Source organism: Laccaria bicolor, genomic scaffold (assembly GCF_000143565.1).
Source record: "Laccaria bicolor S238N-H82 LACBIscaffold_2 genomic scaffold, whole genome shotgun sequence".
Lineage (NCBI taxonomy): Eukaryota > Fungi > Basidiomycota > Agaricomycetes > Agaricales > Hydnangiaceae > Laccaria > Laccaria bicolor.
The window spans coordinates 2,448,084-2,475,888 of record NW_001889873.1 but is presented as its reverse complement, the minus strand read 5'-3'; the positions used below and the strand labels follow the sequence as shown (position 1 = coordinate 2,475,888).

The 27,805-nt window shown below is 48.7% G+C and overlaps 9 protein-coding genes across 9 annotated transcripts; 5 read left to right on the top strand and 4 right to left on the bottom strand.

Moving 5' to 3' along the window:
* Positions 1-197: 197 nt before the first annotated feature.
* Positions 198-1,837, bottom strand: LACBIDRAFT_229206 (uncharacterized protein; the record flags this gene model as incomplete). Its single annotated transcript, XM_001874789.1, has 4 exons — positions 198-528; positions 578-1,434; positions 1,488-1,684; positions 1,735-1,837. Coding segments are annotated over 4 exons (1,488 nt in total), but the record flags the coding sequence as incomplete, so codon positions are not given.
* A 1,849-nt stretch (positions 1,838-3,686) lies between these two features.
* Positions 3,687-6,095, bottom strand: LACBIDRAFT_188044 (uncharacterized protein). The gene is made up of 17 exons (XM_001874788.1): positions 6,018-6,095; positions 5,908-5,967; positions 5,821-5,859; positions 5,694-5,768; positions 5,440-5,642; positions 5,150-5,391; positions 4,983-5,099; positions 4,853-4,931; positions 4,669-4,794; positions 4,507-4,618; positions 4,379-4,457; positions 4,292-4,329; positions 4,207-4,237; positions 4,120-4,155; positions 4,036-4,065; positions 3,920-3,976; positions 3,687-3,868 (listed from the first exon to the last, which is right to left on the bottom strand). The coding sequence occupies exons 1-16, from the start codon at positions 6,090-6,092 to the stop codon at positions 3,933-3,935; spliced, it is 1,386 nt and encodes a 461-aa protein (XP_001874823.1). The 5' UTR covers positions 6,093-6,095; the 3' UTR covers positions 3,687-3,868; positions 3,920-3,932.
* Positions 6,096-6,235: 140 nt separating this feature from the next.
* On the top strand, positions 6,236-7,170 carry LACBIDRAFT_305922 (uncharacterized protein). Its single transcript, XM_001875330.1, has 4 exons — positions 6,236-6,337; positions 6,402-6,794; positions 6,846-6,991; positions 7,043-7,170. Exons 1-4 carry the CDS (start codon positions 6,247-6,249, stop codon positions 7,067-7,069), a joined length of 657 nt encoding a protein of 218 aa, XP_001875365.1. The 5' UTR covers positions 6,236-6,246; the 3' UTR covers positions 7,070-7,170.
* LACBIDRAFT_305921 (uncharacterized protein) lies at positions 7,133-11,546 on the bottom strand (the record flags this gene model as incomplete). The annotated part of the gene is made up of 19 exons (XM_001874787.1): positions 7,133-7,351; positions 7,407-7,536; positions 7,582-7,698; positions 7,759-8,217; positions 8,270-8,432; positions 8,481-8,590; positions 8,640-8,816; positions 8,869-8,951; positions 8,999-9,248; positions 9,296-9,378; positions 9,433-10,044; positions 10,093-10,201; positions 10,253-10,365; positions 10,424-10,526; positions 10,579-10,687; positions 10,741-10,927; positions 10,979-11,338; positions 11,400-11,481; positions 11,544-11,546. The coding sequence occupies 19 exons, from the start codon at positions 11,544-11,546 to the stop codon at positions 7,233-7,235; spliced, it is 3,369 nt and encodes a 1,122-aa protein (XP_001874822.1). The 3' UTR covers positions 7,133-7,232.
* A 230-nt stretch (positions 11,547-11,776) lies between these two features.
* On the top strand, positions 11,777-12,037 carry LACBIDRAFT_305920 (uncharacterized protein; the record flags this gene model as incomplete). The annotated part of the gene is made up of 1 exon (XM_001875329.1): positions 11,777-12,037. The coding sequence occupies one exon, from the start codon at positions 11,777-11,779 to the stop codon at positions 12,035-12,037; it is 261 nt and encodes an 86-aa protein (XP_001875364.1).
* Positions 12,038-12,166: 129 nt separating this feature from the next.
* LACBIDRAFT_322137 (uncharacterized protein) lies at positions 12,167-20,162 on the top strand (the record flags this gene model as incomplete). The annotated part of the gene is made up of 10 exons (XM_001875328.1): positions 12,167-12,174; positions 12,373-12,506; positions 12,663-14,968; positions 15,011-15,208; positions 15,267-15,344; positions 15,406-15,525; positions 15,581-17,188; positions 17,238-17,694; positions 17,748-19,852; positions 19,905-20,162. 10 exons carry the CDS (start codon positions 12,167-12,169, stop codon positions 20,160-20,162), a joined length of 7,272 nt encoding a protein of 2,423 aa, XP_001875363.1.
* A 641-nt stretch (positions 20,163-20,803) lies between these two features.
* On the top strand, positions 20,804-22,661 carry LACBIDRAFT_244165 (uncharacterized protein; the record flags this gene model as incomplete). The annotated part of the gene is made up of 8 exons (XM_001875327.1): positions 20,804-20,901; positions 20,961-21,218; positions 21,273-21,393; positions 21,452-21,562; positions 21,622-21,759; positions 21,816-22,079; positions 22,131-22,279; positions 22,328-22,661. 8 exons carry the CDS (start codon positions 20,804-20,806, stop codon positions 22,659-22,661), a joined length of 1,473 nt encoding a protein of 490 aa, XP_001875362.1.
* Positions 22,662-22,959: 298 nt separating this feature from the next.
* Positions 22,960-24,239, top strand: LACBIDRAFT_305917 (uncharacterized protein; the record flags this gene model as incomplete). Its single annotated transcript, XM_001875326.1, has 6 exons — positions 22,960-23,077; positions 23,128-23,276; positions 23,330-23,407; positions 23,466-23,626; positions 23,682-23,784; positions 23,832-24,239. The coding sequence occupies 6 exons, from the start codon at positions 22,960-22,962 to the stop codon at positions 24,237-24,239; spliced, it is 1,017 nt and encodes a 338-aa protein (XP_001875361.1).
* A 74-nt stretch (positions 24,240-24,313) lies between these two features.
* Positions 24,314-27,778, bottom strand: LACBIDRAFT_305916 (uncharacterized protein; the record flags this gene model as incomplete). Its single annotated transcript, XM_001874786.1, has 6 exons — positions 24,314-24,780; positions 24,830-24,931; positions 24,988-25,303; positions 25,355-25,602; positions 25,653-27,068; positions 27,118-27,778. 6 exons carry the CDS (start codon positions 27,776-27,778, stop codon positions 24,314-24,316), a joined length of 3,210 nt encoding a protein of 1,069 aa, XP_001874821.1.
* Positions 27,779-27,805: the final 27 nt, after the last annotated feature.

Below are 27,805 nucleotides of genomic sequence, written 5' to 3'. Positions count from 1 at the left end.
TGTGGAGACCCTGCTCAATGGAGGAGTGTTCGTGTTGTCCTACGATGGGAAGGGGCCTCTGACGGGAAAGGTTAGTGCGCGACTCGACCGTTGTTTTAGAAATACGTACATCGAGGCCAGGATCAGCCGTCGGTACTCTTTCAATGCCCTGCTCATCGAGGTCTCCCGGAACATCTTCCATAGATGCGGCATTGAGGTCAAATGATAAATCCATGATGTCGGCATCGTCGATGGCAGAGGGAGGTGGTGGTGGTGCACGTAGGGGTTCGACATAACCTGAAGGCATCTTTCCTCCCGGCGCGTTGCGAAGAGCTCTCTCGCGCAGCTGCTGCCACGCCGCATATTGAGTCACAGCATGTTCCTGCTCTCTGTTTGCGGACAGAAAACATTAGGGATGGATACCAAGGTTTAAAAACCAATACGAACGCAAGTTTTCGTTGTTTGTATTGTTGCATAGATTCATCGAAAAGATCAGGATTGATTTCCATGAATAATTTAAGGGCATTGTACACCATGCCGTGTATTGTGCTGATGAAACTGTCAAAACAAATATGGAGCCAATGGACGACCAACTCACCGATTCCAATGTAACTTGGAGTTGGTATATAAAGCCGGAAACACGATTGGGAGGATAACTGCGAGATTATCACTCATCAGGTTTACTACGTACTCATTATTCCAATACAGCAATGCTCGTTCGGCAACTTGGAAATGTTGACTGTTGATGCATCGAGCAAGTTGGTGGAACAAGGGTACTTGAATTTTCTGGAATTCGATGGGGCCGGTCACGTCTAGCACCTCTTCTACCTCATTGAGAAACATGACTTCCTTTGGCGAGTTGACCTTTGGCCAATACTTTAAAAGTCCCATCATTACCTCCTCCGCCAATGCAGGATCCTTCTCCAAAAATTGTACGACGCAATATGCCAGTTGTGGATGGTACAAGGATAAGCTTTTCACTTTGTGGAGTGGAATGAGAACGCGCGTCAAGAAAATCTTGTGCTCCTCTTTCAAGGGAAGTGCAAAACCGTTGATGATTGAACCCAAAATCTCCAGGAGTTCGGCGATGCCATTATGGCGTTCGGTCTCGTAGACAAAGTGGAAGAAAACATTGTTGATTGAACGTCGGATAAAGGCTCGTAGATTGAGGAATTTCCCATAAATTCGATGAAGAGTGGTCTTCAAAAAGTCGCGTTCCCGAGGATCTTCAGAGTCAAAGAGCTCGAGCAAATTCAGGACGAATGGTTGATCGATGTATCGCTTCGCCATGTTAGTATTAAAATCTGGACTTTCGACGAATCTAAGGAAGAATTCGTAAACGATTTGCAGGTGTGGCCATGCCAGCTCAAGAACGGGTTCGTCCTCTTCTGGGTCAAAGGCATCTCCAGTTGGGTTTACGGGGGGAGGTATAGAGCGAAAGAGGTTGGTGGCAAACTATATGTCTTCCCGTCAGAGGTGTAAGGTAGTGGTGGTGGGTATGAATTCACCATATTGACCACCTCTGGGTATATGTTTTCAGTTATGACACCTCGCTGGGTTGTAATGTACTCGAGCATCTCGTGTAGAGTCTGGGCCTTAATTTGTTTTCCTTTGAGTTCAGCACTGGCGTCATTGAAATCAAAGAGGACGCGACACTGGTGAAGTTTCTTGATAAATAAATGAGGTCGTTCGCTTGGAGGAGTTTCTGGAGTACGAGATAAGGAAAATGTAATTGAGAGGAGTGCAATAACAAACCCATGAAGGGAGGGAGGCGTTCTATATCGACCTTTTCTGTGACAACAAAGCGGCTGCTGCGTTGCTTCCTGGGCGGTTTGCCGACTATGGGTATTGTGTCTTTGGGACCGGCGCGAAGGCGGTTAAGGGTTGTTGCTCGTGGTGGGGTAGCATTTCCAAGGTCGAGACCGAGGGAATGTCTATCGGAAGCAGAACCAGGACGAAGTGCTGATTCGGAAGTAGAATCTGAAGAGACGACGACGATAGGAGGGGCGGGGGTATCTGCTGGTGATCTGCGATCGGGTGTAGATTGTGGAGGAGATGCGGGAGAGAGAGATTTAGTTGATGTCGCGTATGCGGTTGAGGGAGGTGCCGACTGGGGAACAGGCTTTGATGAGTTTGGAGGCGGGGGTGGGGGAGCAGAAGCAGCAGCGTATTTGGAGTCCTTCTTGCTAGATGCCGAGTCCTGTGAGCTTTTTCGCAGCTATACAACAAGTTATAAAGGCAATGGTGAATTTGAAAAATAAAGGGACTTGCAAGAGTCTTTTTCAGTCCCTTCATGATGATTGAATCGATGCAGACAGGTTCAACGAGATCACGGTACACATGTCACACTTGCACCACCAATCACGGTCAAGTCACGACAGTCACCCTATCAACACTTTGTCACGCTCACTTCCAATCTCCCTCCATTGTAATGGCCGCCATCTACGCCGTATACACTTCCCCAAGTCACCCGCCCATCCCAAATCACCTCCCAACCCTCATCGTCACTCCACACGGCCAGCCCTCTAATATTCTCTACTCCTATCTCCATACAAACTTTGTTAGTCTTCTTCTCAATCATCCATTATCTCTCTCACTGTCTTTTCAGAACTCGGAAAACTATCTTTTGACGCCATCTCCTCAAGGCGATCTCTGCGTTGCCAAGCTCTTTCCTCCAAGGCCCAGAGAACCAGGAAAGGCATCCGCTTCTGATCCAGGCCACTCTTCCTCGTCTTCTTCTCGCCTCGTTCGTTGCGAAGCTTCCCGTAACTTAAAGTGGTCCATCGCCAACACAGGCGTCATTTCCCCTATTTACAAGCTTTCTCTTCCATCACCGGACTCTCCGGATCTCCCTCTCTTCCAAATATCAAAGCCAAATCCCAATGCTGCCTTCTGGAGTATGTTCTACTTTGCCTACGCTGGCCACAACATCCCTCCCAAGCGTATTGAGTTTGGTAAGATCCAGAAAAATCCTCCAGGTCCCAATGGCGGTGGTACGAGGATTAGCATCACTGGAAAGACCCCGGAGGAGAAGGCCGTGTGGCAGACTCTTGGCGAGGGAAATGAGGACTGCGTAGAGTGGGTTGTTCTTTGCGCTGCTTTGAATCTTCTCGAGTACGTTTCATATTCCAACCTTCTTCTTCATTCAACACATTGATCATATTTTCTCCCCAAGTGACGAAATCATGAAAGCCGCCGAGAAAAATCCGCCACCACCATCCGCAGCAGCTCCAGCTGGTCGCCCAGCCCCCGTCTCACTTCGCGATCCAGGCCCAGCCAACGCTCCCATCCCACCTCAGCAGCGTCCTCCCCCATCCGGCGGCCCCGTTCCAGCAAATCGTCCGCCCGCTGGTTATCCACAGACAGGTCCCCCGCCTCCTCGCGGTTACCCGCCTGGTCAGGCTGGCCCACCAGGCGGATATGCCCCTCCCCCTCAAGGATACCCCCCCGGAGCTGGAGCTGGACCTGGACCTGGACCTGGAAGGCCAGGACCTCCTCCACAACAAGGTGCAGTTCGCATTGGTGCTAACGGCGCCGCTCCTCCTCCAGCCGGATATGGAGGGCGCCCGCCGCCAGGACAGATAATACCCCCTCAGCAGCAGCAGCAGCAAGGTCAACCGTCACACATTAGGAGATTTTAATGGCTCACGTTTCTCATCCCACTCTCGTTCTTGAAAATTTCCTTCTTTTTTCAGTCGGGTTTATTTCTTCTGTACCTCAAGAGTGTGCTTCGTGACCTCTTCTATTTATACAGGGAACTATGATATTTATTACCTGGCAAAGTGGTCAAATATGATTACTTTACTAGTTGTTCTTAGCTGTCATCCACTATCGTCCCGTTTCAGTCTGGCTCGATCTCAAATCTCTGTTGTTGTATGTATTAATATGCCTAGGGCATTCGTAGTACCGTTTTCTGTTTATTCTTGACCAAAGTACCCACTGTTGTTGCTGATTTATGGGTTCTTGATGAGTTTTTCCAGTGCATCCATCGAGAGTGCTGAATGAAGGTTTAACTTTCAATAACGCACGTGGAATATAACGAAAAAAAAGACGTACACTTGGGTCGCTCGAGGGGCAGAGCAAGAGCTGAAAGAAGGTCAGCCAATAATGAACTATCGCAATGTGGAAAAAAAAACATACCTCTTGCCCACACCAGTTGAGTGAGCGCACCCAACGCTGAGAAGATCCCGTTACAAATTGAACGGTTGATCAATATCTATGACTAACCTCTGGAAACCCCAAAGATAACCGTGTAATACTACATAAAATGGTTAGATTTGTTAGATAGCATCGAAAGTCAAACGTTACACACCTTGAACTCGGTCAAGCCATAATGATAGAGTACACATCCTTCATATTTTTCAGCATGAAGTAGCGGTTACATCGAGGTGAGACTCACCTGACGTCGCATCGACGTTGGGGTATGGATTTTTCGTCTTGCCATGCTCTTTCAGCACGTCAGGAGCGACCTCGAAAGTCTAGAACTAATATTGAGCATCATAAACCGTGAGTTAATGTAAACCAAACCTTGTTCACAAGCTTGATGATAGGGCTTTCTCTGAGCTCAGGACGTGACTGGCAGAATTCCTGGAGGGCTATGAAACGGGGGTCTGGGTTTCTGAGCACTCCGTGCCCATAACTAAACCGTTTGATGAGAAAACATCACAATTGAACAGAATGAAGCTCTACCCCGGAACAACCTGACCACTCTTCAGTGTTTTCCACAAATAATCCTTGATATTTTCATGAGTGATGTTATCTCCAATCTCCTTCTGCATGGCAAGCTGCCATCGGAGAACCTCCTGATTTGCGAGGCTATTATTTCAAGTCAGGATCTCCTCCAAAATTTGTTGCATATTAATGAGCGACCAACCCGTGAAGAGGACCAGCCAACGCAAAAAGCGCAGCGGAATACGACAGATATGGATCCGATAGCGTCGAGCCAACCAAATCTGCCAAGAAAAGATTAATTCACAGATGATGAGAAGGATAACGCTACTTACGCGCGGTGTGTGCGGAGGCATTGCCTCCTTCGTGATCACCGTGAAGGGCAATGTAGAGTCGTAGATATTCAGTTAGGCTGTGGTTATTACCGTAGCCCAGCAGATTCGCGTAATTGCCTTAATAAATGAGCGACTAACCACAACACGGAAAGGTTGACAACGATTACCGACGAGGTCCAAGTTCTTGTCAATTGGAGCAAGTTGAGCATCAGGTTTGTACACATTGCGATAGATCCGAGCGGCAAGGGCCGGAAGGCGCGCAATAAGATTAATGCAGTCTTCAAGCGTATGCGTCCAGTATTCCTGCTTCTTCATTCCCTTCTCATAAGCCGCTTGGAATGAACTGTCGTGGTTCAGTGCGGCGACACCCATACCCAGTTGTGTCATGGGGTGGAGAGTCTTGGGAAGCCTACAAAGCTTTCGTCAAAAGAGTAGGATAACTTTTGAAGTAACATACGAATCGATAAGCTTCTCAACAAAGACCGGGAGTTCGCCTTTTTCGGCGAGTTCCTGGGATAATTGACGCGTTTGTTCAGGTGTGGGCACTTGTCCGGTTAGCAGCAACCATAGCATGCTTTCAGGGATGATTTCAGTTCCCCCTGGAGCAGCAGGAAGGACTTTTTGACAGTCTGGAATTGAAAGCCCGTGGAAGCGGATACCCTAAGATTATGGTCAGTGGCGGGGCACGCCACCCGTTTCAGTTAAGCTCACCTCAAGAGGGTCCAAGACCGACGCCTCCCACAGCATGGCCTTCAAACCTCGCATACCACCTATAATGTTTTCCACCTAAAGATAGTATACAATGAGCAGATCATATATACGGAGGGCAACTATATACCTTGACATCACCCACGACGGTTTGTCCATGTTCCGCTTTCTATATTAAATTAGTCAATGTTGATGTGGCGAAGGACAGCACACTTACGAGTTTCTTGAGCTGTTCCTGCTTCGCAGGTATCACGTCCTGTAAGGTTTCGCGCAATGACTGTTCCGAATGGTGAGGGATTGGCACATCCATGAGTGGGTGAGCCTGACCTTTGTCGAAGCGTAGCGCGTGGCGTTGGACGCGCCACGGAAGGAGTGTTTTGCAAAACTGGCTCTTGAAAGCATTCTTATTCGGAGGAAGCTCGGGGTGAGGAACGTATAACGTCGGGATCCGCTCAAGGGAACTGGTTAGCCTAAAGCTTCCAAGTCAAACAAGGGCACACAGACGGTCATTTCGCCAGCACGAACACGTCCACTCTTTTTTCCCATCCTCTTCATCATGGCCTCTGTGTTTGTCCCAGTGGCCTACGTTATCATTGTCTTTGGTGGCCTCTTCATTTTCAGCTACTTTTATAGGAAACACACATCAAGTATGTCCAGCGCACTCTCTCATTTTACCGCTGATTTCGCTGACGAGATGAACACAATCTGTAGCCCGAGTTTACGAACCCTATTTTCCTTCACATCCAGAACGCAATGCATACGTCACACTCCTTCAAATGACGGACCCGCCCGCCTCGGACGCGCTATTAAAGTCAGCTCTGGTTCGACGTGCCATGGCCGATGTTCAGCGTGTGTTGCGTATTCGTGAAGACAAGCCTGCGCTACAAAATTTGCTTCAGAAAGGTTCAGTGGGAGATGATCTGTGGAATAGTCTACTTGCCGCTGAGAAGGAACTGGAAGCTGAGATAGTGGAAGTCGTTGCAGAGGCAAATTCTTTTGTGGAAGGTTGGGGGCAGGTAATCTTCCCAACGGCGAACGAGATGCTGGCAAATGAGAAGATGCGCGCTGTGTTTGAGCGTACCAACGAGGTCAAGGCTGAAATAGGCATGTCGAGTTGTTACTGCTTAATATGGGGGGCTCTGACCGATGATCCAGAGGACAAATTTGAGCTCAGATCGAAGAGTTCTGCGTCACAGGCGCTACCATCAGCTGCAACCACAAAGCCCGGTAATGCACTTTCGCCCCCGCAACAGGGCACAGAAAGTATAGTGTCGAGCGACGGGGAGGGTAGTTCCAAACCTGTAAGTCGTATGCTGCAAACTGTTTGACCAGTATCTAAGGGGTTTATGCAGGGTAAAAAGATAAAAAAGCGGAAGTAGGTAGATTTTGTATATATACCCTTGTTACATATATTTGCTACCTTTTCCTGGGATGTTCCTTCAGCGCGATATTGAATTGACCAGTACGAATGATAACAAAAGAAATTTGAATATGACGTGAGATGTATCGAGGGATGCCTAAACTAAACTACACTTTGGGTGATCAGCCTCGGATAACGATTGACGTCTGTCCTGCCCCAGATCTTGTCTTTCCGGATTTATCAACATGGTCTAGCCCAAGAACGTCTTCTGGAGCGAATTGGTGGTCGTATATAGTATCGTCTGCAACGAACTGTGAATCGCCTGGTTCAGTGGATGAAGGGATCGATCAGCTCACCATCCTCAATGTAAGACGGTTGTTTGAATGTTGAAACCTGGATGAGCGCAAAACGATACTTGACTATATCTTTGTCGGAAACGCCTATTCGGGCTTGCAAACGCTTCTTCGTGTCAACAAATTTCTCACCCTGGTCAAGTCAGATACTAGCCGTAATTGTAATGGAAAGGCGTACCCGTTTTACAACAAACTTGAATGGAACGCCGTGTGTCCGTGACAGCTCCTTGGAGAAATGGAAAACCCCAATCACTTTGTCGGAATCATCTGCTTCGAGCTCCTCTCGAGGAATTTCCTACGATTTTGGAGTCAGAAGTTGGCATCGTTCACAGCATTTGTGCGCTCGACCACTTACCTCTGCGTACAGTTCAACTGGATCTGGAATGTTACCGATCATCTCAGAACCCGTAAACTCCTTCTGAGTCTTCCCATCCTTAGAAATCTCGAAGACGCGTATTTTTCCCGTTCCACCAGGAGTTAGGGTTACCTTTTTAGCGAGGTTATCGGCTAAATCGTGCACCATGCTTGTCTTCGGTAGAAGAAAAGGGATCGTAATTTCTTCCTTGTTGTGAATGCCCGTCCAGGTGACCTTGAGGCTGCGCTTCGTCTCGAGCTCAACAATGCTGACATCCAATTTCTCGTATAGTATCACGGTGGTGGTCGGGTTGATATAACTCGGCTGCATGATCTCAGCTATGCTTTGGTTCAGCGACCTCTTCAAAACAGATTTGGGGGAGCCGTTCGTTGCATGCGTCGTCGTGAAACGAAGTTTGATTGGATCATGTCTCAAGTATTCTCCCGCCTTGACTGACATCTTCACACAAGGACCGTCAGACTTTAACAACAACGGGTAGTAGTCAACGTACTATGTCGTAGTTTTGTTTCTTGCTCAAAACTAGATTGAACTCTGGATGATCATGACTCGGTTCTTCGACTTTTGGTCTGAAAATGATCATCACCCGATTCTGAAGGAAGTCGTAGTACTGAACAGGGTTGGGATACATCCCTTGGCTTTCAATGTCATGGATCCTACTAAAATCAGCGATGACAGAAAAGAGAAAGAAAGAAAAAACCTACTCTTTCTCCGGAAGATCGACTTGGAAACAAATGACATCCCCGTCCTGAATCTCACTTTGTGCGAAAGACATTTTGGGTTTCATCAGTTCAATCATCCCAGGTTTGATTTCCTACCGCAATACGTTGGTATTGGTAGAGGTACAGGCAAAAACCGCGTACCTCATAAAGCTTGATGGGTGTTCCTGGCGTCCACCGCATTCTCTCGTTTATGACCGGGACCAGGTCACCCACTTTGCTCGTCCTTGGCATACATACCTTTCCAGCGCCCAACAAGGATTGTTTCGATGTGTCAAAGTGCTTCAAAAATATCATTATTGATTGAGCAGGAGGATCAGGCTAGGGAAAATGCGATAGGTGAGTCAATCATTCTGATGCTTTTATGACCCACCTTGGATGGATCTGGAATGATATCAAGGTAGAGCCGAAGATCATTCTGCCTCGCCGCCATGTTGTTCCGGATCACCTCAACCGCTACACAAAATCAGGACGGATTATCACCTCCAGCAAAGGCAGCTTACTAAGGGTTGGTTCGTTTTCTGGTATATGTGTGTCTGGTCTGACAGTCTTGTTCTGTCTGTTGACTAATACCCATAAACGAATCTGGGTTTCGAGGAAGTTGAAATGCTGGGCGACGCGGCTCTTGAACGTGCTGTATGGCTCTTGTTTCAAAACCCGGAAACTAGGTAACTCTGAAGGGGGCCAGTTTTTCTCGTCAAAGGATGCAAGATCAAAGCCCTCGTGCCGCGCAAAAGTATCATCCGTAATGACCTATGCAGAATGAGATAGAACATCGTGCATAAAAACAGCTCACGAGCCTTGGCTGTCAAGAAAAGATGTTGCTCTTCCCGCTCTCGCTTCTTCGCCTCGATTTGCATGCGTTCTTCATCCAATCGCCGCTCTAAACGGATGTCAATGTTCCAGGATAAGTACGATCCAGGGACGCGACACGTACTTAGGTGGGGTGGGGTATCTTCCTCAGTGAATGGCGCCAACACTTCATTGATGGCTGACTCGCGAATGTATACTAACATGTATGCGTTGGTAAAGCGCTTCATTGTTCGACCTTGAGTGCGTTGGATAGCGGGCAGAATGCCATTGAGAGCTTCGCCACCGTAGTTCTCCTCGAGAACTTCTTTATCCGTGACAGGAGTGACTCGATCATCGTCGAACTTGAGCCATCTTGTCTCGCGATCGGGTTTTATAAGAGCAAAGTAATGGCCCCCGTGCAAATCTCCAGAATGGACGAGCACACCATGGAGCTTGTAAACCCATGGTTGTGATCGATCCGCACTGACGTCCAAAAACTCGTCCAGATCAATCTCAAAGGGGAATTCATGACGATCATTGATCTTGACCATGGCGTCACGCTGAACGTCATATTCAAAACGTTTGAGCTGAAGATGGAGAACTGGAGGGAATGATTCGAAGATGATGCCTTTCTTCGCATCTTGGAGGCCCAAACCTTCAGCTTGATATTTGTTCTCTCCATCCAGCATCTCAACAGCAACGTAGTCCTTGAAGGACTCGTAGAGATTCTTCATGCCCTTGACGTTGAGCTGTATATCTTAAGGGCGAGTGAGGCGTTGATCTTGACTATTGTCAATGCACTTACCATTGAACTCTTCAATTCGAGATGACTCGTAATCAACACCGACACACTTGATATAGCTCTTCATTTTCCCGACAAACAACTTTGCAATGGCGCCTTCGGCTTGGGTACCCTAATTGCACTTCACTGAGATATCTGTTGATGATTGGATATAGATCATTACCTTCATTTTAGACTCCAATTTATCCTGTAGCACACGGTTGAACTCTTGCACATCGTGTTGCAAGAAGGAATCCAGAGATTTCCAACCGAAAGATTTTGTTAGCTCCGTTGTTCCTAAAGTGGAGGGATTTTAGGACCAAGGAGCCTCACAAATGGGGTTGGATGTACTTACCGACAGGCTGGTCAGACGTCTGTAAATGATAAAATGCCCGTTGCAATGCTAAAGCAACGCTCTCTGTGGGGTGATCGTCCTCAGTTGGAATTTGATAGACAGCCTGTTATAAAATCAGAAGGCAAAGTTAAGCGTACTAGATTGACACTTCATACCCTGCGGAAATAGCGTGTACAATAGAGCGATTGGAGAAGTGAGTTCATGTAGCATGTAGCGCCTTGATTTTTCAGACCAACGCAACCCGTTTCTTTCTTTGAATCATAGCTGTATAAGGAACCAGGTTAGGCAATGATAGCGTATCCAGTGTGTGTGCTCACTTTACAAAATTATGCCATAGCACGCCGGTGGGGTCTTCTAACACTCGGACAAAAACGGTTATATCAGCAGCTTCGTCCTCAATAGTTGGTCGTGGTTGGTTTTCGTGGGGATTGAATAATTTGCGCAACTCGCTAAAGCGAGTAAATCCCCAGTCGCACTCCTCCGCAATGAAACGATGGTGAGCGTCTTCATAGAGACAGTTAATCTTGGTAAAAGCACTTCAAACCCTGTACGTACGGCTGACAGTGAAAATAGTTGGATCATGAACATTCGAAATGACGAGGGCAAATTGAGCACATGCATGCCATCCTTCCGGCGCCTTCTTTGGCTCCGCATAGTCGAGGTATACAGAAACTGTGTCATTGGGCGGTGCATTGGAATTTCCGAAAGGAAATAAGAGAATCCGCCTTGTAGAACTGTAAGTGAGGGAACAATGAGCCTGAGTTTGTCCCCACCATTTGTGACCGCCACATTCGAATTCAGGACTAGTTAGCTTCTTGTCCAATTTCTTCCAATTCTTCAAGGGCCATGTAAAAGATTTTTGATCCTTCACTTCGTGGCCAAGGTCAGGCATGTGCTTTGCGGCAAACGCTTCTTCTGAAAGAGGCGCACAGCATTAAGTTAGGACGGAAGAAATGGAGTCATAGGCCAAGTTCACCATCCCGCACGGAGACCACCTCGTCTACCTCCATCGAAGGGCCGCCGTTCTGTTTCTCATCGAGGACATCCATGGTATCGTTCTGAATTGCAGATGAGTGCATTAATAACTCTGTGAGATATCTACGCGCGGTGTCGCACTCACCATGTCAAGCCCACGGGCAGTGGCGGGTGGAATTAGCCTAGAGGTGATATCGTAGAAGAGATCTAAAAGGTGGGATTTGTCGAAGAGCAATGGGCAGTGTTATAACTTGTGCGAAGATGCGAGCGCCTTACAAAGTGGGAGCTTCGTTCGTCCGGCTGATGCCGGCGGCACCCTCCGCCCTGACTTATAAATTGAATAAATTCAGAAAATTCTTTTCAATGTCACCAATCTAAATGCCATCTACGTTTTTCATGAATTTCTCCTCGTTCTCTGCTTTAACATCCACACGATCCTTAAATTGTCTCGGCAGGGGGACTTTCTTGTCCCCAACAGCCTCTCAGCTGTTTCACTGCCGTGTAGTGAGTCAAAATCGTGTAATATCATGCTTGGGAAACGTGTGTCGTGCTGAGCTCGTTTTGAGGTCAGCGCGTTTGGGTTTTACTCTGCCACGGGAACCTTGTCGTAGCCACGCAGCAGAACGGTGTACGTTTTAGAGCGCATTGTTCGGTTTTTGCAATTCTGGCAGACATCTCTTCATTATTTAATACATGTTGTTCAATGAAAATTTGAAGATGGCATCATCTCCGATAAATTTAGCGAGTGCAGGCTGTCCTCCAGCCTCGATGTCAAGGTATGTATGTGAGTGGAGTGTGGATTTTCCATAAGCGGCAAGGTCCAACCTCCGTTCAACCTCATGTCGCTCCAAGCGTTGTCTTATTTCCTAATTCTCTTGATACCCTCACGGCCACGTTCAGTGCGCCCATTTTCAGTATACCCATTGCCACCCAATTCTCTGCATGAAAAGTCTCCTTTCACGTTTACATGATAGCCAGCCTGGCCCCTCGAAACCTGCCTCAAAGGATCACTACAAGTTCTGGCAGAAGACTGACACCGAACGCGATCGTCAGAAATCAGCCACAGCTAATAACGAAGTCGCAGTTCCACCTGCCGTCGCCACCTCACGTAGGCATGGCGAGAAACGCAGTTCTAGTCGACCACCAGATACCCCAAATGGTTCACCAAACCATCGTGCCACATCCACCAACCCAGGAACACGACCCACAGGCTATACAACAGATAGCCAAACGTATACTCGCCATGCCGCAATGGCTTCGACAGTGCAACCATCTCACCCCGATGCGTATACCTCAACCCGTACAAGAGCTTCTCGACATCCAGAGAAAGTTGAAAGGAAAGAGTATACATTTCGACGTACTGCTCCTACCCAAGACCATCCTCCCAACGAAGTCCATCGTTCTCGAAACGATCATGCTCCAACCACAATGCCCTCCAAACAGCCCGAAGTATCGCTCCCGCCGCAGCAGTCCCACACATCAAAACCGCACTACCAAGAAATAGAAAGGGTGAAACCAATGGAAGCATTGGACAGAAGACATCCTCAAGAGGAGAGAGAGCGGGAGAGAGGACTTCATAGGGAAAATCACAGAGAAAGAGATAGAGAGAGGGAACGGGAGAGTGGGAGAGAACGAAGAAGGGACAGAGAAGAGGGGAAATTCAAAAGCAAAGACAAGGACAAGGATCAAGAAGGGGAGCCAGGTAGACAGAGGGAGGAACACACGAAACAGGTGGATCGCGAGAGAGAGAGGAGAGAGATGGAGCGAGAGAGGGAAAGAAAAGAAAAGAGAGAGCGTGAAAGAGAGAGGGAAAGAGAAAAGGAGGTAGAGAGGGAGGAGGAGAGAAGAAAGGAGAGGGAGCGGAAGAGAGAGGCAGACAGAGAGGAGCGTGAGAGGGAGAGGCAGCGCGAGAAGGAGAAGCAGCGCGAGAGGCGAGACAGAGAACGCGAACGAGAGAGGGAACGTGAAAGGGAGTTGAAGGAACAACGTGAAAGAGAGCTCAAGGAACGCGAACGAGAGAGGGAACGTGAAAGGGAGTTGAAGGAACAGCGTGAAAGAGAGCTCAAGGAACGCGAACGAGAGAGAGAAAGGGACAGACAGCTGAAGGAACGCGAACAAGCGCGGGAACGCGAAAGGGAACTCAAGGAACGCGAACGAGAGCAGGAGCGTGAAAGGGAGAAGGAGCGTGAAAGAGAGCTCAAGGAACGCGAACGACAGAGAGCGCTCAAGGAACGCGAACAAGAACGGGAACGCGAAAGAGAACTGAAGGAACGCGAACTAGAGAAGGAGCGTGAAAGAGAGAAGGAGCGTGAAAGAGAGCTCAAGGAACGCGAACGACAGAGAGCGCTCAAGGAACGCGAACAAGAACGGGAACGCGAAAGAGAACTGAAGGAACGCGAACTAGAGAAGGAGCGTGAAAGAGAGAAGGAGCGTGAAAGAGAGCTCAAGGAACGCGAACGACAGAGAGAACGGGAAAGACAGCTCAAGGAACGCGAACAAGAGCGTGAACGCGAAAGAGAGTTGAAGGAACGCGAGCAAGAGAGAGAACGGGAAAAACAGTTCAAGCAACGGGAACAAGAGCGGGAACGCGAAAGACAGCTCAAGGAACGTGAGCAAGAGCGGGAACGCGAAAGGGAGTTGAAGGAACGCGAAAGGGAGAAGGCACGCGAACAAGAGCGGGAACGCGAAAAACAGCTCAAGGAACGTGAGCAAGAGCGGGAACGCGAAAGGGAGCTGAAGGAACGCGAAAGAGAGAAGGAGCGTGAAAGAGAAAAGGAGCGTGAAAGAGAGCTCAAGGAACGCGAACGAGAGAGAGAACGGGAAAGACAGCTCAAGGAACGCGAACAAGATAGAGAACGGGAAAAACAGCTCAAGGAACGTGAGCAAGAGCGGGAACGCGAAAGGGAGAAGGAACGCGAAAGGGAGAAGGAACGCGAAAGGGAGAAGGAACGCGAAAGGGAGAAGGAACGCGAAAGGGAGGAGGAACGCGAAAGAGAGCTCAAGGAACGTGAGCGGGAGAAGGAACGCGAAAGGGAGATGGAGCGCGAGAAGGAGAAAGAGCGAGAACGCGCCAGAGACAGAGACAGACGGAGGGAAAGGGAGGCAGAGCATGAATTCAAGAAGGCTAAAGTCAGGGATCAACCCCGCGACAGAGATAGAGCGGCTGGGCGAGACACACAAAGGCCAAGTCAAAGGAATACCGGAGTATTCCTTGAAGATGAGAAGGCGGCCGAGCGGCCGAGCAAGGATGAACGAAGGGCAGAAAGGGCATACTACCATAAGGACAGAGAAGACAGAGGTCGCGAAAACAAACCGACTGTCCTCGAATCCGGAGTTGAACACGATTCCCCCAATGCTAGGATCTACCGTGAAAATGATCGACCAAAGGGTACTGGCAAGGAGGGAGTGAGGGAGGATGACTTAGAACGCAATCTGAGAAGACCACTCAATCGTCATCCCGCCGAAGCAGTTCGCGACGAGGGTGATAGCTCCGATAGTTCCATAAAACCGGCAATTCGACCCTCACTCCCTGGCCACAGGCGCCACCGGACGGAGGAACGAGTCGCCAAGGTACTTGACGATCTATTTTTCTCGCCTTTCGTTAATATCTAGTACATTTACAAGATTCAGGAAACACACGTCGACACACCACACCTTCCGTTGCAGCCAAACGTAATCGATATCCGCCCTACACGTGTTCATCTTCCTCCCAAGGAGTTAAAAATGCACGATCGCACGGTCTCATTGCCCTCTGGCGTTCCAGGCGGAAACGTCACCAGTGATACAGAAGGCGCCCTACTTCGTGAAGCTGTACGTCGTTTTCTTCTCCTCCTATAGCCATGTGCGACATACGATACCTTTTTCACAGAGACATGAGAGGCAAGCCCAGGATCGACAAAACAATGCCATTTTGACCGGTAACGATATAGTATCGAAACCTAACGAAGTAAGCTTCTTGTCAATGGTGGCTTCAAAGTTTCAAAACATATTTACTATTCATTATCCAGCTTCATTCTCGACGCCCACCATCTCGTTATGATGCTCCTATCGGCTACCTCGTATCACCTCCCCTCCAGGTTTCCTCCTCCAGCACACCACTTGTGAAGTCCAGACGCGAGTCGCACGTGGTGAGGGTCTTTGATTCGTTGGAACTTTGATCATAATTGTAACCTGTCATTATAGCCCCTAGGCGTCACTCATAACCCCAGCGTGACCGCAATTCGGGGGCAAGTGTCCGAAAATCTTGCTCCAGTCGAGAACCACAAGTCATCAATCCGTATGCAAGATCACACCCCTCCGGGACGACCAGAGTTTCTTCGCCCACCAAACTCTTTCGGGCTACCCTCAACCTTTGAACCCGAACAATACGGTTCAAACAAACAGACAGCAACGCACCACTCGGATTTGCCTTCCACGTTTAACACGAACGCTGCAAACCAAGCAGATGTTCTGTCTACACACCTCAAGACCGATATTTCTTTGCAGGTGTCCTCGAACCAATCACCTGCTAATCATTTCCGCCAGGCGTCACGAAATGTCACAGCCGTGGACAGTACACCTACAACCACTCCGATGTATTTGGAGGCGAAGAAGACCACTCAACAGGTAGACGGATCGTCGATACCCCCTGGTTCATACTTGTCGCAAATGCTCCCCCGGTCTACAACACCAAAGCCCGAAAGTGCTCTACAGAAAGTACCCCTGACTCAACCATCAGTCGATCTTTTCAGCCCACCCCCTGTTGTGAATTATGGCGTACCAGCTCACCCTGAGTCAAATGGCACCTTGGGCATAGCGCGCTCCACGACGCAGAAGGCTGAATCCTCTCCCCATAACGTACTCTTACCTTATGGGTCGAGCGAGCGTCCAAGTCAGTCGACAGAGGATTTGTACCGGAACCCTGTCATCACAGCGACTGCGACTTACATGGAATCAAGAAAGATGGCTGCTCAGCATCCAGAGCCACCCTCATTCCCATCTACGAGTATTACACCGAACTTTGCAGGTACTCGACCCACACCACCAAAGGTTGAAAGCTCTCCGCAATTGTCTACGCCTCAATTTCGCTATCCTGGCCAATTGCCATCAACTACGTTGCATAGCATATCTTCTGCCCCGCGAACATATCCAGAACCGAAGGCGATAAGTCAGCTTTCGGATCAACCTCTCACGTTGCCTGGAACAAATGTTGCATCCAACCAAGCATATGCTTGGGCCACGCCACCGAAGCCCGAACGTTCTCCCCTGGCTTCAATTCAGCCATCAACAGACTACCCCAACCAAGTGCCGCGGAATGACCCGGAAGCAATTGTTCCACAACTTCAGCTGAATTCAAGGAGGATGAACGCTCAGCAGTCAGATTCCCCTTCAGCGTTCTCAATTACCATTTCGGCGCCCAATCAGACTGTGGCTCGTGCCACGCCGCTGAAAGCAGAAAATTCTCTTCCAAAGGAATCCCCAGTTCTGCCAACACCTGAACATCATCGCCCACCGCAAAAAAATGTGGCCGTTGCGCCAACTGAAGCTCATATACTGCCAGAGTTCAACACCGACATAATAAGTCCTCGTCTGAATCAAGGACTCGAGTCTGAACAAAAGCTGGGGCGGTCTTTGCGAGAAACGCCAGGGTACATAGCCACGGACCGTCAGGTCAACCTTTCGTCCGAGCGCGTACGAGCTCTTGTGGGCAAGGAAGAGATCACGCGAGCTGATAGGGTTTTACCCATAAACTCATCGAACGACCCGGACTATCGTGTACTAGCCGAACCAAATGGTGAAGACATGATTCAGGTACGTTTATAATGACTCAAGCAACCTTATAATTGCTAAGCTGTTGCAGGCACGACACAACCATGCAAATAACCCCCCAAATGTTAACATGCTTGGTATTGAGGAAATACCCGGCAATAAGCTCTGGACCACTGTGAAAGAGGCGGAGGAGTCAAAGGAGTCAATGTCGTCACAAAATCGAACTTCTGATCAGAAAACTCGAGAACATGGTAACACGGTGTTCAACAGCGACACTCGGAATAAGACAGGTGTCTCCGTCTCACAGCCTCCAACCTATACAGTGCCTAATTCTGGATCAGCATACCCGACACCCGTTACTCCTCCTTCAATAGGACTGCCGGATGGGTCAATGACTATCGACAACGGCGTGAAGCTGCCCTCCCTAGCTGGGAGACAAGGAAAAAAGCCCTACCCGAATTACTCGCCAAACTCAATCGCTCGTGGTCGAAGTGCCAACCAGAGTGGCTCAGGGGCAGGAAAGCACAATCTGGATTCTGAAAGACAAGGTACGTCCTTCACCTACACTGCAGAGTCGTCAGAGTGTATAACAGTAACACAGAAGATCGTGCTTCCCAGCCCGCCCAGGGGAGTGGACTTCCATCACAAGTTGCATTCTCTGCTTCCAAGTCCTCGATCGTTGCCATGGAACCTGACATTCGAGGAGCAGAAGATAAAGTTCACGCAGCTCGTGTCCATCCTAATTTTGGGACTGCACCACCTCAATTGGCGCCTGGTTGGAGCCAGATGAGTATCGAAACGCAACCCCATGCTACCCCTTCCATGTCCAAAAGTTCCTCTACTTCTCCAAACCACCCAAGCGGGGAAGGCTTATCCCGTGCGCCACAGCCCACGCATCAGGGATCTTTTGAAGTTCCAAAGTCATTTACAACTCCCAAAATTGTTCCCATCATCTTGAATAACTCAAAGCCCCAAGACATTTTAGCCCTTAGCAGCAATATTGGTCAGAAAGACGCACATAATCAAGCCGCTGTTTTCAACTCAAATCTAAAATCCGTACAATCTTCAAAAGAATATTCAAAGCCAACGTCATTTCCATCCACAATCCCTCTCGATCCTCAAGGCGCGGGGATTGTGGCGCAAAGTTTGCAGCATGACAAGGCAAAGGATGCTGAAAACCAAGTTAAACCCTACTCAGCTGATCCTGCCTCCTCCAAATTGAACCACGATTCCAACCCGATGCCTTCACAACAAGTCGCTTCTTCCCTGCACCCATCAACCTCCCATCCGATCCAGCCACCACTCATCCACCATCCTAAATTAGCAGAAATCCTTTCATCCCCTCCTCCCATACACAGAAGCATGACGCCTGCAAGGGTGCACGACAATGCTCCCGGTAGCGCTGCCGCAGCTCCTTTTCCGGGTGTCATGGATATTTCGCGTTCATCTCCGTCTGCTCCTGTCCACGTACTTACGTCGAAGGCCCACGGCTCCCCTTCAGACCGAGTGCGCACCACCCCACTCGTTTCTCGCGATGCTGCCACACCCAAGCATTCCCCTTCGCGTAGGCAAACCCTCGATCCCTTGTTGAACGAGCAGACACTATCACAACCGATGCCTCATTCCACTCCCGGTCCGACGTCCAACTTGTCAGCTGCCACCACTTCCTTGGCCAGATTCGCGGCCCCTGTTGTCTCTCTTTCAAGCGACTCACGGCTGCCAGACGTGATGCCCACATCGCATGGCGCCCCAGGTTCACATCGCCTACAAACCCGAAACCTGCCATCTAGAGTAGCATCAAACGTAGTGGACACAACATCTTCCTATAATGATCAAAAATATACGCAGGCTCAAGCACCCATCGAAACAGCACCTAAGTTACGCCCTCCAGCTATTCACGAGATCCATTCGGTCACAAATTATCATAATCCTCCCGGAAGGAAACTAAGCGGAACAATGCAGGCCAATTCGAATGATCAGACTATCCATCGAAACCGGCCGAGCGGCGCTGGTGTACCACCACCAATATCGACGTCTTCTGTTTATCCACAACCAGACATAGCTGGTTCTCAAACTACCTTTCCGACATTCTCTAGCACAACAGCTCTTCGACATAAACAATCTGCATCTTTACCGTCTAATATGCCACCTCATTTATCTCAGTCACAAACCACCCATCGAGTACATCAAACACCCCAAATTTCAGGACGGAGTATATCAACGAATCCATATCGTTCACGAGAGCTTGCGGCGTCAGAGGAGACCATCCTCATGACCCCGTCATCACTCGCGCCGTCGATGCTTAAACCTACCGTTTCACGTTCCTCAATCACCCCTGCTACTATTTCCCAGCAAGACTCACGCAAACGGGGTAAAATGGTCGATATGTTTCTGCCAAAAAAACCTCAAGAACCCCAGCCAGTGTACGAGGTCTGGCACCCGCCTTCGTCAAGGGCTGCTGACCGCGTTAAGGCGCCTACTTCTGTTGAGAATCTGACGCAAACGAATCCAAGCACCAAAGTGGCAGCTTCGTTGTCATCATCCAGGGTGAACGTCCCTCCACCCATCTCCATTCCTACCGCCCCACAGCCAATTCAAAGACGCAAGAGTCCAAATTCCAAGGTCTTTACGCCGTTTCGTTACTTAACGTCAAAGCGAAATAGATCAATGTCGTTGTTGTCGCTGGAAGCCCAGGATGGCACAGCGGTGCGTGTTTCGATTTTCATCAATCCAAGCGATGCTGATTCACTTCTTCTAGCCCAGCACCGTCGTGGGTTCTCCTACGGCATCTATGCATAGTCAGGCACCTATACAGCCTCCACCTTTGCGAGACCCGATTAAGGCCACTCAAGAGTGGAGAAACCGTGAAGAAGCCGAGGTATTATCCCGGGCCAATTACAGACGGCAGCGACCGGGTGTGGTATTCGATGTAAAAGAGGAACCGTCGCAAGATAAGCAGCGCCCTAAACGCCGCACACGGACCCCCAGAGTTACTGGGGACGAACGTCGTCGATGAACACCCATCCCGACCATGACTAGACTATGACACTCCTATATTGCTGAACAACCATTGGTACCCCCACTGTATCAATAACCTAAATGTATATCTATCATACCTTATGTATTCCAAACGACTTAGAGAGGCTTATTATAATTGCATAACTGTAGACCGTTGAAAAAAATTATTTGTTTGCACAAAACAGCCACAATAGATAGAGAAACCCTTGAGGAACCCCGCCTTTATGTGGGGCGGCGCCTCAAGTTGGAGCAGCCTAATGTCGGAGATTTAATTCTTTCGTCACAACCAGCTGAGATTGGGACGGCATTGAATCGGCGTTCTAACCGGTGCTAACTGTTGAAAGTTGCCCATTTTTCTGTTTTTTAGCCCAAAATTGGCTACAATCGTGCAACAATCGCGTCACAAGCTCCGTTGCAACCAGTTGCCACCCTGGATGGGACCAAAATTGTGACTAAAAACTCTTTGGTTGGTTCTGTTTATAACGGCCATTTTGATAGGAACGTCCACAACAAGTTAGAACCGGTTGTGATGCCTAATTAGAAAACTCCGACACTCCTGCACCCTGTGACATTTTGTCACGGTAACTGTGTGACAAAGCGTGTCTGTGACAATCTCGACCTTTCTTTCAGTACCGCGTCATGTTCAAAGGCGGAGAAAAGAAATTTACTCTCAATGATTCTGGCTCACCTCACGTCGGACAGCACGGTTTTCTTAAATACCCCACTAGACTCAATTTGTGTGTGCTTTTCAAACTCCAGGCATCTGATCAGCATAACTGATGAAGGCTTGCTTTAGTTACGACGATGCACCTTTGTTCGACATTTCGATAGAGGAGTTTGAGACCGCTGCAATAGATCGCCTGCGTATTCTTGCGGAAATAGAGTCATCTGCAGCGCGCAATCGAACATGGGAAGAGCTCAAGACCGTCACTAACGCTCAATGCGTGAAATATCTGCCTTTGAACTCAAATACAGCAAAGAACAATGATATAGAGTCTGAGCGGAGAAAGGATCACCTGGGGCATTTTATACTGAGGCTTGCGTTTTGTCGTTCGTATGTGGTCCTAGTAACCCCGTCTCTGACCTCCTTCAATGATGAATTTTAAAGAGAAGACCTCCGGCGGCGTTTCATCAAGGCTGAGACTACATTGTTCAAAGTGCGCTATGAAGGGGATGTATTTTCCGAGCGCGAACAGTTTCTTAGCTCGCGAGATTTCAATTGGGTGCCGGTCCGTACAACTGAACTCAGACGCGTAACTTTAGTTCAACTTACTACGGTTCTTCAAGGTAACAAAAGCGGAGAAACAAGAACATTGGAACGAGCTTCTCTCTTCATACTATGGTTCGAAGATTGAAGCGGAAAGGAAGAAGGCTTTCGAATCAGAGAAATATTATAAGGTCTGGGAGTTGTCTGTTTTTCTTCTTTTTCTTTGCCGTGACGAAAGATGTCATATCAGGTCAAATGGACTCGAGTACCCGACCTGGTGGAGAAAAGAAGAGTGTTTCTTGCAGGAGGATGGGCATTCGTACCTGGTCGAGAGCAATCAAGCATCATATATCATGAATTTGAAGTCCATATCGAAAAGGCTCTCGAGGTACGTTCCATTTCATCAGAAATCTGAGTTTTAGAAGTTCGTTCAGCTTTTACAAGATGACAGCGAGGATGTTGCCCCGGCTTGACGAAGATACACGCCTTATGCCAATCCTCGACAATCTTTCGCAAGGGTTTTTAGCGGGTATCTCTTCAGAATGGTCCAATCCTGCTGGAGAGAACCCAGACGAGCTCAAAGCCGAGATGATCGATGATTTGTCCAAGAAGCATTTCCCAATGTGTATGAAGACGCTCCATGATAACCTGATGAGAGATAACCATCTCAAACACTTTGGACGTCTACAGTATGGTTTGTTCTTGAAAGTGCGCGATTATGCAAATGAAGCAGTGTAGAACACTGAATGAATTTTCTAGGTGCTTGGCCTTCCGATCGAAGAGGCGATCGTGTTTTGGCGAAAATCGTTCAGCAGAATGACCGATGACAAATTTAACAAGGAACACAAGTACAATATTCGACATTCATATGGGCTCGAGGGCAAACGTGCGAACTACCCCGCAAAGAGGTACGTATTTGTTTCTTATCTAAGAGTTTGAACTGAAAGCATCGTCAGCTGTTTACAAATTCTAACCCCTGGGCCTTCGGATCATGGGTGCCCTTACCGCCATTACTCAGCAGAAAACCTACAATCAGCCCTCCTTTCGACGTACTCGCAGAGCGGGCTGACCTCGGCAGACCTTCCTGAAATCATGGCCCAAGTGAAAGCAGGCCATTTTCACGTTGCATGTACACGAGTCTTTGAGATAACGCACTCGTTCCGTGGAGTCAAGAAAGGGGAGGGAATAGGAGGTGGAGAGAGTGTAACGCATCCAAACCAATATGCGGCCAGGAGCATGGAGTTGGATAAGCCTCAGGTTGAAGGAGATGCGATGGTAATTGAGGCTTAGAATGAATAAACAAGTTGTAAAAGAGATCTGCTCAGGTAATGTAATATCTTCTCATCTCTTTTAAATGCTTCAGGGAGGTGTGGGTGCCTCTCAACTGCTTCTCGATGTCAACTTTCCAACTTTTCTTCAATTCCTCCCTCGCGTAGCAGGTAGATAGAGCGTTACTAGATGTTTGAAGAATTTGCATATGGCCAAATTTCGTCATTCGTGAAATTCGTAAATTGTGGCATTGAAGCAGGAGTGTGGAAAACAATATTAGTGGCACGTGGTCAATTAGTATCATCTCCTTCCACGCGCCATGTCCGCGTCTCCACACGACGTTGAGCGTCTTTTTCTCCAAGCTGTACTGTCTAGAGGTGCACTTTCTGGGAATTTGGCTCAAACTCTATGGGAAAAGAGCGTGGAAATCGTCAATGGCAAGCTTTTCAAGTTTCATTGGCAACTTTTTTTTAACCCTTGTTCATAGCCTCTAGTGACGCGCCCAATATCCAGCATTCAAAGGAAAGGGCTGCTTGGGATGAGTTTGTTTCCAAGATTAACAAGTCTCTGGACAAACTTCAACTTGAGTTCCGTCATCTTCACGACGAGGATACTGGCAAGGAGATTTATGCTTTAGTACGGGGTATATCGTTATTCATTATTCATTACATTGACTTTGAGACCTACAGGTCAATCGAATGGGCGACGAGATTGCTCAAATGGCGACGGAGTACACCCCCGCAGAAATTGCGTTTTTCAAGGCTGTAGTCAGTGAAGTTCGTGACTCTTTAACAATATTTTCTGAACATCCGTTTCTCTTGATAGGTCGAACAAATTATGTTAGCACCCAGGGAATCTTTTTCGGTTTCATCTCTTGCAGCGCTCCGCGAATTGAGCGCCATCAAGCCCAAGTCGAACATGACCAAGACTCAGGCAGAGGTGGTCTTGAGCAGCTTTGTCGCAAAGGGTTGGCTTTTAAAGAGCAAGTTCGTGGTCCCTTGTCTTGTGCTGTTTTGTTCCATGATTTTGACCATCTTTCAGACGAGGCCGTTATTCTCTCTCGACTCGTTCTTTGCTCGAGTTGCTCCCTTACCTCAAATCAACATACCCAGAAGAGATTGTAGAATGTACAATTTGCATGGAGGTAATATTTCTGGGGTCATCCGTCATATACATTCTCATCTTTCGCAGATAATAACTCGCGGAGTGGCATGCTTCACGGCCAATTGCAAGACTCGGCTGCATTATCACTGCTTTGCTACATATCGGCGTAGGCAACATTCTTGCCCATCTTGCAGCAAAGAATGGCCAAGAGAAGCAAAGGAAAAACCGCTAGTTCCTGTTGGTGAGGATGCTGCAAAGGATGGCGATGACGGGAAACGCCGAGTACGATTGAGAAGCGCAGAGCCTTCTGACGATGAAGAGGATACTGTTGATGAGGATGAACAGCCGTCGCAATCACAAGCCCCCTCAGGGTCGAAAAACAAACGCCGTCCGAGTCGAAAGACTAAACCGCAACCTGATGAAAGCATGGACATTGATGAAGATGAGGCCGATGCAACCCCTCCTCAGAGAAACCGTCGGGGAGCAAAGCGTTAAGAATTGCTAGTGATGTGCCTCGTAATACCATTTAATGTTCCTCTGAATCGAATGACCATTGAGATATAATGCAATTATCGCGTGTTTGGAGGCACAGGTGGGGAAGTTTCAACTTGACCACTGACTTTACCCACCTCGACCTTCTCATCTACGAATCCAAACCGACCCTTACCCCAAACCTGGCGCTTCTTCCTGTCTCGTCTTCCTTCTCCAAACTCTTCATCCCATTTTCGTAGCTCCGCAAGACTGCCGAGGGATTCAGAAGACGATGGCGTGATTTCTTTCAGTGCCTTCGTGAAGTTACGCAAATGGAGAATACGGGGGTGGTACTGGGAGTTCGCAACGCTCAAATCGTCCTCCACAGTTGGGGTAGACTCAGTCGGACTTTCTGCGCTAAGGGATTCGTCGACCGATGCAGAAGAGGGGGCTGGTAGGTCTTGTGGAGTCGATGAAAGGGGCAACACATCAGGCTTTGAGGACGACGACCATGGAAGGTCTACATTCTCCTTGACGGAATCGAGTGCTGCCGAAACACAGAGGTCTGAAGGAAAGTTGGAATAAAAAAGTTCACTATTTCGTTTGGAACTCACGCTTAAGATCTGAACCGGAGAAGGATTCCGTCTTCTTGGCGAGCGATTGGACATCGATATCTCCCGCTAGAGATTCATCGCGAAGAAGGATTTTGAGAATTTCTAATGAAGAGGTTGTAAAAGATGTTTTGTCGACGTTCCACAAGAAAAGTTCGCACCTTCTCTTTCCTTTTCGCCAGGGAGATCGACTAATAATCGACGTGGCAAGCGGCGGAGTACTGCATCGTCCAAGTCAAAAGGTCGGTTCGTGGCGCCGATAACAATGACGCTGTCATCTCGAGAGGATTTAAGACCATCCATTTCCTGCATGAATTCGGTGATGACGCCTCTATGAGCGATGGCACCACCACTTTCACGAGCAGACATACGTGCGCCGAACAGAGCGTCGATCTCGTCCAGGAAAACGACACAAGGTGACAGACGACGGGCAAGAGAAAACACGGCCCTAACCAGTTTTTCGCCTTCACCCACGTACTGGTTAAACTACATCAGGACAGTCGTATGAAGAATAAGGAAATAATTCACCATATCCATAACATCAGAGGGAGAAATCGTGATCATCCGACAACCAGCCTCCTTTGCTAGAGCACGGACAACCAAAGTCTTACCTGTCCCCGGGGGGCCGAATAGAAGGCATCCTGTCATACCATGCTCCTTGAGAATGCCTTGCTCAAATGCTCGAGGGTGAAGGAGGGGCAGGGACACAATAGTGCGAACAGAGTCGATGGTATGAGATGGTAAATGCACCTGGCTGAATGATGTTGACATAGAAGCTACTTGATGAATCAGCGCAACAAAATCTGCAACGGGAGAAGGGACGAACCTGAATCAACAATACAAGGTAGCAGCCTCTGTTCATATGTGTCAAGTTCAGTGTCATTTTTAACCCGCTCCGTGACCGGGTCAGTCCCACTCTTCGTGTCGGCCTCATCCTCGGCTTCCTCTTGTATCGACTTGGTCAAAGAGGAGTCCTTGGTCCAAAGCTTGCGTTTATCCTGGACAGATCTATTGGCAATCCATGCCATATTCACAGCAGACCACGGAACGACCGTCGAATCTAGTGTCACTTTCTCTACCTTGAACCCAGCTGCGCGAGCTGACATGACATTTCCGACGGCGCGATCGGCGATTTTGCGGACATTCCTCCATACTTCTATTTTGCTTCCCCATCGGTCCCACATTCGCTCGGGCTCGTCTGCAGATGGCTCTTTGTTTGAAGGGAGATTGCCTAATACCAAAGCTGCGCTTGTGCTTTCAATTGAACCACCTACAGCACCAACTCCCATACGCATGCTCAACTCGTTTATCTCCCTTCGGCGCTGAATACGAGTCTCGCGCTCTTGTGAAGGCGACCGAGTGTTTGGAACCAGAACCGATTCCCGGAAGAAAGGCAGTATAGCTTCAGGTCCAGCACTACCACTGGCAACTGCAGTCCCCCCACTTAATAGCGACGGCGGAGGCATTCCATTGCCACCAATCACAATGACTTCGGGCCTGTGCGAGCCACCAACGTCACCCTCTGGAGTTGGGAATAACCTCGGAAACTCTTCATGCAAGATTAAATTCCCTTTCTCCCACTTTTTCAGCCGATTTCGAAGGCGCCCTTCTCTGGCCTTCTCCGCAGCTTCACCTTCACTCCAATCTGAATTATGATGTTTTGAAGGGGATGACACCTGAGAAGAGGTCGCGCCACGGCTCATGAGAAGACTCAGTAAGCCGCTGCTGGGTCCTGAACTGCTGCTATGAATTGGAGGGGTCAATGGGGGTGTCATCCCAAATATAATAGTCATGGGGTTGGGAACGGCAGAGGATGGCCTCGATATAGGGCCTCGACGTCGCTGCTGCACAGAAGAAAGAAGATGAGGGTACCAAACAGATGAAGAGGGTCCAAGCGTCGGGAAGTCACGAATGTAAACTATCCTAGGTCGATTGCGAGCTAAGGATGACGAGTCCTCGTCCGTATCTGGATTTGGAGACGGTGTGTTTATGACGGCGTCAAAGAAAACCTTGGCTTTGCTCGGAATTGCGTTTCGACGCGGGCTTGACGCCAGTAGAGCCCGACCTTGGCTGGACGAAGGTGCCAATAAAGTCAAAGTCATTTGCTGGGGCGGCGAAAACTCAAAATCCTCGTCCGAATCATTTTCATCTTCTGTCATGCTTGAATTACGATTAGACGGAGGAGAAGGTGATGTCGACGGAAAATGCAAGGGGTTTTTCGGTAGTTGCAGGCAATTTGCCGCTGTTGGAAGGATATAATAAGATGCATTAAGTTTAAAATAAAAACTCACCCCTTCCGAATTGCCCCCATTCACCAGCTGCAAGTTGAACTGAATCGAGGACTAAAACTTCAGCTCCAGTGTGGCGTGCCAATTCTCTGACAGTTGCGTCAATCACGTAATCCCCGCCCTCTATAGGGCAGAAAAGGCCAAGAGTTGGTTCAATAGATCCTCCCGCCGCAGTTGCATATGTTGCTCGGTGCTGATTTTGAGGGTGAAGCGTGATGAGAAGATTGTTCAAAGCTTCCTCAAAGACGTCGGCAGGAAGTGTGGCGGGATCGTCGCTACATGCCTCTCGCACGACATCAGGTAGCCATAGAATGTCAAGTCCCTCCGGGAGTTCAAGAGCTTCTGAGTCTTTGCTCAGCGATGAAGTAACTTTAGCCCGACGCGACTTAGGCTTGTCGATTTCCTCCGGCGATGTAATTTCTACGCTCTCGGTAGGCTCTTTAGAGTTATCGACAGATTCTGGTAATGAGCTAAAGGAGTCGTCTTGCGAAGGCGGTACGGTTGACGATACGAAGCGACTTGAAAAGACACTGAGGGGATCAAGTCGCGGTCGTTTGTTTCGTGGTAGGCGTGAATAATCTGTACAAGAAAAGAGGGCGCGGCGAGGGAGAATGGGTGCGGCAAGCAACAATTGGGACTTGCGAAGGAGCGTTTGCGACCGCATTCAAGAGAGCGTTGGCGTCAAGTTAAT